At 39.0% G+C, this 13058-nt stretch overlaps 1 protein-coding gene across 6 annotated transcripts in view; it reads left to right on the forward strand.

The window, feature by feature from the left end:
• SULF2 (sulfatase 2) overlaps positions 1-13058 on the forward strand; it is an 84369-nt gene that overhangs the window by 58523 nt on the left and 12788 nt on the right. For 5 of the 6 annotated variants that reach the window (XM_066561900.1, XM_066561903.1, XM_066561898.1 and 2 more), the window contains 4 exons: positions 823-951; positions 1892-1948; positions 2646-2775; positions 8030-8237. In XM_066561900.1, the coding sequence (XP_066417997.1) occupies positions 823-951; positions 1892-1948; positions 2646-2775; positions 8030-8237 (524 nt within the window). Of the gene's footprint in view, positions 1-822; positions 952-1891; positions 1953-2645; positions 2776-8029; positions 8238-13058 lie in introns of those variants that run through there. The other variant, XM_066561904.1, reaches the window with a different exon arrangement.

Raw genomic sequence — 13058 nt, forward strand, 5'->3', positions numbered from 1 at the left:
AATTAAAATCAAATCAGGTACATCAATTTAATTCATCATCTATGTTCTTGTCAGTCCCGGTTTGCTTACTCTCTCAAAGATGTAGTAATTTTAAAATAGATCTCATTAAATAGTGTGACTTTAACAGCTTTCTTCTGTCCTGAATTTCAGCTGGAATTCTGCACTAATATTTATTGCAGCCCATCTGACCCCATCCTTTCTTCGTGCTTGCACATCATAACAAAGTAATTCTACATGCTTTTTCTTCATAACTCTTCAACCCTATGCTGCTTTTTTATTCATCTCTTTCCTTTTTCTGTCTCACACTGTAAATTAACAGTCACTTTTAGTTGTTTCTAGTGCCTAGCAATATATTTCTCACGTTTTCTTCAGAACATGCCTACTGTGATAGGAACTGAAGTACTCATTTCTATACCAGATTTTGAAACAGGTAAGCTGTGTGCTACCTGCCAAATCTACTTTTTAAGAAAGACATTGGCATATTTGGCAGGCATTTTCATTCTGTAAGACACTCAAACAGTTTTTCCAACGGTTTTTAAACTGTCTTGTGCAAAAATTAACTAACTTTACCTTACAAACTACTTTGCTTTATCAAAAATGGTCTGTACTAAAGTTTTAAATATTTGTATTAGTCCCCTTGAGGTTATGCAACTAATCTATATATTACATGTTAATTCCCTTCATGGAAAAGAATCGGAATGTGTCCTTTTATTTGCAGATGTCACAAAATAAGCCTTTTCAGGTCTTTGGACTCTGTGGAAGCTGGAGTTGCTTGCTATTATTGCATAGACTTTAAACTGTTTTGTCTTGTGTTTTTTTCAGGAATCCTCACATTGTGTTGAATATTGATCTTGCACCTACAATTCTAGATATTGCTGGATTGGATATTCCATCTGATATGGATGGTAAATCCATTCTAAAGCTGCTGGATTCTGAGAGACCGGTAAATAGGTAAGAAATGAAAATGTTGCATGGAACCATGCATCTGTTTGTACGAGAGACTGAACAAGTGTTCAGCAGCATGCAGAAAATTTAAAGGAAAATATAATAAAATCACCATCTATCTGAGTACATCATTCACTGGAAAGTCTGAAGACTATTTGACATATACAGCTCACTTCAGTTATTTTCATTTTGGCATGTTCATATTCTAGATGTATGGCATGCATGGCACCTGTACATACTAAATGTAGTCTATGTAGAAGTGAGAGGGCTACACATGAAGGTCTTTGGCTACGTAAGTTATATATTTAAATGTCTTCACGGCATCATTTGTAGCAAAGTATTTCATATTGAATATTTATGAGTAAAATAATTGAAGGCAATGGTTGCGTATCAGACTATAATATAAAGGCAGGCTAGCACTAAAAACTGTGGTTTTTATTTAAGACTTTCCATCAGTACTTTCATTGGAAAAAGACCGAGGAAGAGAATTAGACTTGATGGAGAATGCTTGGAAGAGAAAATCAGCAGAAAAAGGGAAGGAGAACTATTTGCTTTACAAGTACCTGGGTGGAGGGAAAGGGGGAATGGAGCAGATGCTTTAGAATAGGATACTTTTTGGGTAGATGCAGGGTAAGAGCCCAAATATGAGTCAGGAAGTCCCGATTTAATTTGTGATCCTTTGTGAACAAAGAAAATTCAGTTAATCTCTTGTCTTCAACACGCTTATGTTGAAGAAATTGTCTTGTGAATTTAGTTCCTGTGGGAGAAATATATCCTGTGCTTTTCAGTGGAGAGGCATATGTTCCTGCTTCATAGAGCTGGATGTCCTCTTGTGCAGTTATGTGGCACGTTTCTTGTTGGAATTAGGGGTGGGACAGAAAACTGGGGCAGAACTTGGTTACTGGTTTTGTGGGAATTGCATCTTCCTCTCCTCGTTTCCTCCTAGGTTTCATTTAAAGAAAAAGATGAAGGTATGGAGAGACTCGTTCCTTGTGGAAAGAGGGTAAGGAAAGTGTTAATCACAAAGCCCAGTCTTTTTAAATAGAAGGATATTGAATAGCTAAAGCCAAAGCAGCACTCTGCTGCAGTCTAAAGCCATTTAGCTGTGCCAGCAGGGACACAGCTGCAGTATGCCTAATGCCAGTGATTGTGTGATTGTAGGGAATGGATGGCCTCTGCCTACAGCCTGCATAAATGTGCTCTTGTGCTGGGGGAAGGGGAGTTTACTTGGATTGAGAGACAGGAAGGCATCCCAATTTGCTCTCAGCTGCTGTCCTCCAATCCTCCTGCTTGTATCATGGGATTATGAACAACCCTTCCTCTCTGCATCTTCATCTGCTGGCCATTCCCTCTGCACCTCTGCCTTAGTACATAAAAGGGGGCAAGAGGGGTTTCCAAGGTGCAGCCCTGTAGAACGTGATGTGGTCTCTCTGTATTGACAGTTGTCACTGCCTATCACTCAGGCAAGTAACAGAGTGTCTTGACTTCATATGTTTTTGTATGCTCCCTGAGAGCAGGACATGAATAACTTCTGTGTTATTGGACAGGCTAAATGCTAGTTTCCACTGGACTGTTACGTTTTGGCTACCAGAGGTGCTATGGACATGGAAAATAACTACTCCTCTGAGTCTTTTCAGCTAACTGTATTTGTGTGTTGGAGTTAATATTAACGTAAGAATAAGTTTTTTTTTCTTTTCCAGTAAACTGCTGCATAAAAGGGAGAATGAGAAGGTAGATGCCCAAGAAGAAAACTTTCTACCCAAACACCAGCGTGTAAAAGACCTCTGTCAGCGAGCTGAGTATCAAACAGCTTGTGAACAGCTTGGCCAGGTAGGGCATTGTTACCCCTGACTGCAATTAAGCAGTAGTAATTGGGCTAAGCTCAACACCTTCACTGTGTCAATGTTCTTCACCTCATCATCGATGCCAGTGTATAAATCAAATGGCTCGTTCTGTGACCTTTACTCAAATCTTTATTACAGCATTTATGAGATTGACTCTCAGTCAGGAAATTGCTGATTCAAGTGTTCTGAATTGATTCCTGACTACCACTAAGAAAACCGCCTAGGCTGTTTTAAAGTTTTATCTCCCAAAGAGAATGTGGTTTGGGATTCATTAGTGCTGAGAAGCTACAATGTACATTACAGATTGGCCTTTTTAAATACATACAGCTTGCTTTGCTTCAAATTCTCTCTTTAATTCTTTAATTCATTTTCTTGTTGTTACTTGGAATTACATATAGTAATGGGAAGCTAAAATTCTGTTAACACAGTATATCCCTCCTCTTAACAAAAATACACCGGGAAAACGCACATGCAGTTATGTGTGTATATGGGCATAAAGCTCATTGACTGGGTGTCATTTCCCTTGTTGCATAATTGTTTTGGGCAGATATGACCATATGCTCACTTTAGAGACAAGTTACATAGAAGAAATTAATGGAAAAGAAATCAGGGTAGTATCAATACATGGTCTTGACATACACAGGAGAGGATTTTGTGAATTTTTCTGGGCAGTGCAAAAGCAAAGCATGGCTATCTCCAGAGAATTCACCACTCTTGGCAAAATTGACTCTGTGTCATTGCTCTCTCATGCAAGTGTGGGCCAGAGAACCCCTTTCCAAGGACTGTAATACATTCTGTGGACAAAGGGGTGAAGGTAAATGGGTCCACCTGCTAATGTGTCTGTTATCACACTGGCATTACCTCATATTCCAGCAGCCCAGAGGGCTGTCAGGATGAGTTAGTCTGTGGAATATAACTGTTCTTGCAGACGTGATATGAATGACTTACCAAGCAATAGTCAGTAATGGGCTACTTAGGCTGCAGTGGTTAATTTTTTTACCGTCAAAGGCCAGACTCCATACTTCTGGCTACACTGATCATGTAGGTCAGTGCATCTGTGAAATGAGTCTATTGTTCCTTAGGTGTTTGGATCCAATTTATATATATAAGAATTTTTCAGATGTTCTTTTCCTCCCGTGGCTAATATGTCAGATTTAGTACACAGAGCAATTATAATGTTCTGTATTGTAAAAATACTAAACTTAAAGGAATACTATATGCAGTAATTTATTGTCATCAGAAGTCTTGAGCTGAAATTTTAACTGAATGGGAACAAGCCATTGTTTTATGAATTTGCAGTGTTGTTTGAGGAACTTGAAGAAAAATTATTTTTTTCTACTACAACATTATCCAGTAAGTAGGATGGGGAAATACAGCTTTTCCTCCCCCATCACTATTTTCTCTTCAAGAGAAGTATAAAATGTCAACTCCAGAGTCAAAATTACCAATAAATTCTGCAGTACAGATGTGCTAATAAGAGATACTTGTGCTGCATCCTCATTGTCAGGAGACAGAGCGGAGAAGAATTGTTTTGAGCAGTTCGGTCAGGCATAATAGGAAGTGATAGGATGAAATTGAGCAAAAAAAAGAAATTTATGTTGGACATCAGAAAAAATTGCCAAACAATCAAGTCAATTAAAATCTGTGAAGGGCTTTCAGGGTATTCTCAATCCTTCTAACCTCTACTCTAGAGAATATGTCCTAGTAGTCTATCTTAGTAGTCTATCTAGGCAACAGGAATGCTGGGAGATGAATGTGCTTATTTGAGGATAAATTGTGTCTAAATATGGGTGCACCCAAAATGCCTTTAGAGTGAAGGAAGTCTAACTTCTCAAATGACAAATGGGTGTTGTCTGTTTGCTGGTGCTGTTCATAGCTCGGTACAATAAGTAGAATGAGCCCAAGCTAATAACATACCACTGCCTTGGGGAGTTGATGTTATGCACTGTTATGCAGTGGTTATTTAGCAGATGTCTTCTGATCCTGCAGGACACTATATAACAGTACTTGGAGTACTTGGAGTGTTCAGTATGAAAAGTGAATTTTCATATTCTAATGCAAAGATAAATACCCATCTGGGTCAGAATTAGTTGAAAGCTTGCTGAAGTCATTGGAACTCTTTCTTTTGACTTAAACAAGTTTTGGCAACCTGTTATTTCATGTGCAGAGAAATCTAAACAGTCCCAGGGAATCTGAAGTGTGAGCAGGAGACAAGAAGCACAAATGGAGATCAAAGACTCAGAAGCGGAGTGAAGGATAAGAGACAAGGGCAGAGCTTAAGGAGAGGTAGAGAAAGGAGAGGTAAATAAAGCTTTGAATATGAAATAGAGAATTTGAAATTCTGCTTTGTGAGCATGCAAGTTTGTGAATACAGGTCTATTGCCACAAAGTGATTTTTGCAAATCTCTGTCACCCTCCTTAACCCATATTTGTTTTGATAAGGTCATGGAGGAGAGGCTATTCATAATGTCTAAAACCTTGTTCCACAGTCCACTATGTGGAATTTTTTTGGCATCACTAATATATGTAAATTCTTCTGAGAGCAATGGGAATCTGTGTGTTGCCATGTTTTCTTTTCCAGTTATTAGGGTTTGATGTGTGATAGTTATTTGCATCCAACAAAGGGTGACTGTAGAATCAGATGAAAGAGCAGCTCAGCGTTTATATTCTCACGTTACATGGCATACCAGTGATGAAAACTATACTGAGCAGTGTGTGTCTTCCTTGGCAGTTCAGAAAAGGCACCTCTACATCATATTCCTGATTCCACCACAATCATTATTAGTGCCAAGAGAGGAGCAATAGAAAAAAAAATTGCTTATATTTTCTCCTTCTTCTGAGGCCACTGTAGCTTGAGGTTGTATCGACCAGACCTAGGAAACAGTGTCAGTTTTTGGAAGGAATCTTTTTAAAAATTGGATCCAAAACGTTCTTCCTGTCTCTTTTGGTTTACTGGTACTTTTGTCGTTAGCAGGGATATACCGAGGTTATGAAAGAATTTCTAATGTAATTTAGGTAGATCTGCACTGCAGTCATTCAGCAGTGGGGCCTGTTAATGCATACAATGTGCCCTTCAGCAAAGTCTTTGAGATGTTTTCACTGTAGCATACAGCTGCACCAAAAACTAAAGGATTTTTTCCAGTTCACCTGGAGGGGAAAAATGAGCATCAATCTCTTGACAAGAGATGAAAGAAATAGACGAAAAATATTTTCTGGCCACACATCAGAGTACTTGCAATAATTCTCATCATGGCATTGAACTTGCCCTCTGTTGAAACTTCATTTTTCATGTATTGCAATGTACTTAGAGCATAGAACTCTACTGAGCAGAAAATGCAGTTTGTTTATATATTTTCAAAAATTACATTCAGATGAAATGGGAAGCAGCAACAAACATTTTTACATCTCTTTTAGTTGTATAAGAAAGTATTGCTTATTCCAGTAAAATTACTTTTAGTTCAAACCTCAGTCTGTACATACATCAATTAGGCATTTATAAAAGTAAGAGAGGAATTTATTCTTTAGATATTAATTTGTTACTGAATCTAGGTAAATATGTACTGCTTTACAGATGAAAATAGTCCTGCAAAAATCTTATTGTCAGTATCTCTCCTTGATTAACCAATTCATTGTGCTGTAAGTTAAGCTGGATTTATCTGCATCAGAGCGAGGCTTGGGCTGTACAGGAGGCTGAACACAGATACAGCTCAGGAGACTTGGCATCCAGGTGTCTGAGGAAATCAGTAGGCACACCATAAAATGGCTTATTGTAAATGAGAGGTTCTGCCCCAGTGATAGGTAAATGTGCTGTTAATGGCCACTTCACTTTTGACTCCTATTAAAGTCTGATAATAAAAGCACAGTGATTTTGTTTTCTTACATGCATAATACATGCTAATACATGCATACCTGCAAACAATGGAATGAATGTCAATAGTAAATATAGGCTTTGTTGTCCCAGCCTTTGCACACCTTGCTATCCAAACTGAAGTGGCTGAGTCTCCCTCATAGAGCTGCAGGCTGCTGTAAAATAGCATCTTCCCTGGAAGATGCTGCTGTTTTTATTTCTGTTCTTTTATTTGGAAAATTCTCAATATTCCAGTGAGTCCCGGAGGAACTGGCTTACAGGATTTTGTAATAGGGAAGAAGAGGAACGTTTCTCAAGACTCAACAAGAAGCTGAGTGTTTCTGAGAAACTTTTTTTAAAGCAGGAGCAACTGCTGCTGTAAGAGGTTTTTTATGTGTCTCTAAGCCTCTGTAGGTAGCAAAGTGTTGATAAATTATGGAGTAGGTGAAATCATTTTGTGGAAGTGAGTGGAACTTCTGTGCCAGGTTGAAGGCAGCTAAACTCCCCTGCCCTTGGTACAGCTCTGACAGCAGCATGAAGGAGCTGTGAGCAAGTTACTTCAAGGTTTTGAGTATCAGAGTGAATTGGAGATCGGGACATCTAGTATTTTCTCTAGTTTGAGTGTGAGAGGGAGGGGTTTCGCACTTCAGACATCCAGTGCAGCTCACCCTTACAAGTCAGGCGGAAATGTGTTGAAGGGGGAAGGGGGGGGCGGGGAGAAGCTATTAAGAAAACCACTCAAGATGGAGATAAACTCGTGCAGCTGAGGACTTCCACAGCCCATCTGACCCTTTGAAAAGTCACTGAAGAGAAACAGGCGCTTTAGTAGAGCAATCCTGGGAAGAAACACTTCATCCCTGGAGGAGTTCAAGGACAGGTTGGATGGAGCTCTGAACAACCTGATCTGGTGAAAGGTGTCCCCCTCCATATGGCAGGGGAGTGGAACGAGATGTTCTTTAAGGTCCCTTCCAAGCCAAGCCAGTATATGATTCTACCCGGAGAACTTCCATAAAGCTGGAAGGTTTTGGTCCCACTGTGCTGAGAGTTATATAAGACTCTCAGGATTAGGATATGGCTTGAATGTCCTTGGTTTATGCTGCAGTTATGCTTCTGAAAGTTGTCACTTGCCACCTTCATGTTTTTAGCTGTAGTATTGATTTTTAAAAGAAATTTCAATTGTTCTGCCTCCAAGAGGCAAAATCAGGAACAAATGCAATGTTATTCTGAAGTCTTGCTGTTTTGTCTGAAAATAAAATCTTACAAAAATCTGGTTTGATAATAGGTGATAGATGAGCCCCATTTTACTACAATGAATATCTGATAAATTGCTGGAGCTGGCCATGAGACAGACCACAGTTGGGACAGATTTTTAATACCCAAATTTTTCTTCCAGAAATGGCAGTGTGTGGAAGATGCCAGTGGAAAACTCAAGCTGCACAAGTGCAAGGGAATGGCAGACTTGGCAGCTACAAGCAAAGGCAAAGGCACCTCCAGTATTTTGCCCAAGTATTACAACAGCAACAGTGAAAAGTGCAATTGTGAAGAGAATGAATACAAGCTGAGCCACAACAGACAGAGAAAGAAACTCTTCTCCAAGAAAAGTAAGCAAACCCATTGCATCTTCTGTCTCTGCCTTAGAAAGCTGTTGTTTGCTAACTCACATAATTGTCTTGACAATCATAGGCATTGAATTGTATTAGCATATTTCCTATGTATCTCAACTACGAAACAGCATGTCTCATATTGGACAATCAGAGTTGAGAATATCTGGCTGTAGGAAGAATGTTTTGTTCTGGGAAATGCAATGCCCATGCTGAAAAGGCAAATTGCAGACAGTGACATAGGCTGTGGAACATGAACAGTGTTATACAGCAAATACTTCAATTTTCAGTAGCTCCTGCAATGCTTGGAACTGCTACTTCAGTAATTTATTTTCAATACGGATGTGTATACTTTGTTATTGAAGCGGCTCGCTTCTAACGTCCTTTTCTTCTGCTCAGTCAGCAGAGACAAGGCTGACTTTTAATCAGACATAACAGCCAAAGGGGATGACTGGTTTCCTTGGCACAGGTTAGTGCTTTTTCAGAAAGCCCATTTTACTGACTCTGTTACATCTTAGTCAGACTAACATCTATATTTGAAGTATATACTTTAATTATAGATTAGAGGTAAACGGCAACACGGAATTATTAGTTACTTGTAATGTTTCTTTCATCTCACTCCACAAATACAGAGCCTTAATAATTTGGCAGATTAGTCTTTTTATATCATGGCACAAACTTGAAACACAGAGTTTAAATTTATTTTCTCCCATTATATTTGTCTTGCAAGCTGATTAGTAGTTACTAAGCAAATTCTGAATTGAAAAAAAAAATTAGTGGTTCCATCAACTATACTCGATGTTTAAATATGTACTACAGCCAACAATCTGTAAAGAACACTAGAATTTGTACTTATTTAACTAATTTTTTTTTTAAGTCACAGAAGGAATTAAGTCATGGGGAATCAACAGCAGTAGATGGAAAGCACTTAATGAGGACAGGAAAACAATTAAAGTGAGGGCAATGTAATGCTATCTAGTACTTCTCATTGTTGCTTTCTAAACATTACCTAATTTTCACAACATCCAAAGGAGGTGGTTAAGTGTATAATTATCTTTAGTTTATGTATGTAGAAAGTTAAGGTAAAAAAAAAGTGAAACTTTCTCCCTCTCACAGAGGGATCAGAATGGTGCTTTTCCCCTGTGTTCTGCTCAGATGAGACAGAGTTTATACTACACCCTTCAGCTCATTAGCCTCTTTGAACCTTAAGGCATAAACTTCAGCAACACAAAACATAGCCATTGCTTGTGTCTAAAGTAAAGTATTTGCCTCCACAGATTATTCCCTCTTCCCACATCTGGGGTGTGCTGTACAGGGAAGAGGTTAGCTTGGACCTATTGACAGAGACCTTTTCATTGGTGTTGGCTATTCTTCTACATGCACTTATCTAATAAATCACACACCAAATGTAAGTGAGCCCAAAGCTGTACAAGTCAAGGTGACATACCAAGTTTTTTCTAAATAGCTTATGTGGAAAACTGTCTCACTGGACTACAGTTAGTTAAGAGAGTCACCTGGATACTCATGATGTGTATTTGCGTTTTTATGACCTGTTCTGTGAGACTTGGGATAAAGTGTGGTCTGTGCTGGTTTGCATAATTGTTAGGGCACCTTTGGCGTCTGCTACTCAGAATTTGATGAGTGCATGAGATTGCATTGCAGCCCTGCTTGAATGCCAGTAAATGCTATTCATTAGTTTGAACCACTGCCAAACAGAAAATACGAGTTTCTAACTGGACTGAGGGTCATGTCCACATTAATGCAGTAGTTCCAAGCAGTAGCAAAGTTTTGAAAGAAATGCCCTGATCACTCATTTCTGTTGTGCATAACAGAGATAGATTTGCAAAAGGTCATTTTATTGCATTCCAATCTACAGTCATTTGCAGAGAAGCAGAATGGATGCCCTGCATCTAGGGTGCATCAAGCATGTTGTAAACCCTAATAGGGTATAAAGATTGGTCTTTCAGAAAGATTGAAATCAGTTACGTATAGTGAGAACAGATGGTCTAAAAGACCAGACTAAATTGCTGGTACAGAGGCTGGAGCACCAGACATTTTGATAAAATAATTAACATTCTAGTGTAGCCGTGGTTTAGAATGCATTTTCAGGTGCACCAGTGCATTTAGCAGGCAACTGCATTTTCTAAATTGAGTAAAGTCAGGTTCACAACAGGGCCGTGTCATATATGTGCGATTTGGACAATGTAAAAATACAGAACTTGGCTGTAAAGCACTTAAGCGCCAGAAACCCATAAACATGAACATTTGGTATGTCTGGGTTTAGATATCTGGAGTGTTTCCCTTTTTGTCCTCTTTATTTCTTTAGTATGCTCTTGTTTTTATAAGAAAGATCAAACAGAGCTTTGCAGTAGGTGGAAAGTTTAAATAATGAGCTCTCAAAATCATTGGCTGTGTTGTGGCCTATTATGTTTTTCTTGCTGTGGATTTGATCTCTTCTTCCTGTGATGAGCGAGTGTATGTGATTAAAGGAATTCTTGAGCTGCATGTAGGAAAATGATGATAGGCCACACTGAATAGTAAAGAAACAGAAATGCGTACAAAGAGGCTAGTGCATTTTTATTCAAATTTCCCTGACAGTCATTTTACTTTTGAGGTGGTATCAATGCTGGATCAAAATGACATTTTTAATAACATTATTTGTTACTAAAAATAAAAAGTCCATTACTTTACAGATAATGCATTTGAAGTGGCACTTGTGAGAATGGGATATAAGAAAGTACCTCTAAACTTAATCCATATTTCTAGACACTAGAGATATTTTTTTAAAAATGTCTTTAAAAAGTCCAGTTTTACTTTCTGTTATCAAAAAGAAAACCAAAAAACCTCTTTTGTCTACCAAATGTAAAATACATAGACATTAGTGGAAAACTTTGTTCCTTTCAGGTTCCAGTGAAGACAAACATGCAGATCAAGTGGTGCAACACCAGCTGGATAATTTGGGCTCTGAAAGCAGTTGACTTTCTTGGCTTAAATTCCTCTGGACTCCATTTTGCAACTCTATTTTGAGGTTGCAACTTCTTAGCAATACCATCTCTAAGACAGCTGGTTGCTGTAGTAGTTGAGGAAGAGAGGCATCGGATTCAGAGAGCTTACCAAAGCCAGACTTTAGTAACCTGAAGAAAGGAGCATAGGTGTTTTTGGCCAAATATTTAACTGCCCTGGATTGGCTGTTTGTAGGCTGTGTACAGAGGTAAATAGATTGGAGAGTAAAACCTGGGGGAAGATTGACTAATAAGTAATTAAACATTAGTATTTATGCCTGCAGTTCACTTAGCAGATCGGAGCACACAGTACAAATGTGTACTGATCTTATTAAATATTTTAGCCACTTCAGAATTTGATACTAATCGCAGCACTGAGTCAGCACTGTGGGTAACATGTTAGGATAAAGCAATAGAAGCAGTCCTTTATGAGGTGCCTCGCTCCACACCAATTAATTGGTGCTAAGGCTGTTAGTTTGGCTGCAAAGGGAGGAGTAACCTGGCTCCTAGCTGTTCAGGGACATGTAGTTGATGGTTTCCTGCGGCCATCTACGGAGGTCCAGCAGGCTGGATTGGTGTATTAGACTTGAAAGGAAGATTAATTGTTAGTTGGCTGTGCTGAACAAGATAAAATGAAGATATGATTAAAGAAATGGGAGTTTATACTTTAAATCTCATTGGTATGGGTGTAGCTTTTTAGAACTTCTTCCTACCTTGGAAAAGATGATAGTTTCTGTCTCATTTTTTCAAACATTTCCTGAATGGGTGCCTGAAATAGGGCTAGTCTTTTGTTGCTTTTTTTATCCCTTCAGCTGTGATTCACCTGGCTTAATATCAGCAGTAAACTTTGAACTATGCGTGGAAAATGTGCAAAACCAGACAATCCAGCTGGTATTCTGCTTTCTCTGTGTGGTGCTGACAAAAATATCATGCTTGGCCAAGTTTCAGATGGGAGGAGATGTTTATTCTGCTTCCCACAGACTACAAAATGACTTTTGAGACTGTGCAATCTATCTGAAATGAATTTAAGGCTTATTGAAAAAAGTCATTCTGCATTAATGCCAGAGCGTGACAGTTGAGGTACTTTTTTGTCAATTTTGGTTGTTCAACCTCCAGTTCCATATTTTCTTTTCCGCCTGCTTATTTTGCTGGAGAGATTATCCCACTGAAGAAGCTGGCCTTTCTGTGGAGCATGGGATGGCAAGAAAGATCGATCTCATTTGGCACATTGGTTGAATTTTGCCTTTATCAGATTGCAGAGGGAAGTCCCATCTCATGAGGTGTGCTGTGTGTTTGTCTCTTTAAATGAGAAGTGACCAAAGGATCTGAGGGACTCAGTTGTTTTCAGTAATGTCTGTGGTAACTCCAAGCCTCATATACAGAGTAAAGCCTCAGGCTCCCCCAGGGCAGAGAGCACCAGAGAGTCTGTGATACCTAGGTTGTACTTTTTTCTCAAGGAATGAGATGATTGTGTCTAATGAGTGACTCTCAGCAGTCACTGGTAGTGAGCAGGAAATACAGTCAGGGATGGACCCCATCATACAGCAGGGAAGTTTAAATGTAGGTTTAGATTTCATAACTATGTTCTCTTTTTGCCATTCCAGACCAAACAGAAGAGGAGTTCTGGGGATTTGGGCTTGGAAGAGAGAATTTTGGAAAATTGTAATAGGGAAAAGATCAATGAGAATCTCGTACTGCACAGTGGCAATTCATAACAAATGTTTCATTTTGCTTTTGAGCTGCAAATGCAGAAGCAAAGTTTGAGGGAGTACATAGCACTGGAGGGTGGTGCTTCATGGAGAAAACTGACTGTCTGGGC

The sequence above is a fragment of the Molothrus aeneus genome, chromosome 17 (genome assembly GCF_037042795.1).
Source record: "Molothrus aeneus isolate 106 chromosome 17, BPBGC_Maene_1.0, whole genome shotgun sequence".
Classification (NCBI taxonomy): Eukaryota; Metazoa; Chordata; class Aves; order Passeriformes; family Icteridae; genus Molothrus; species Molothrus aeneus.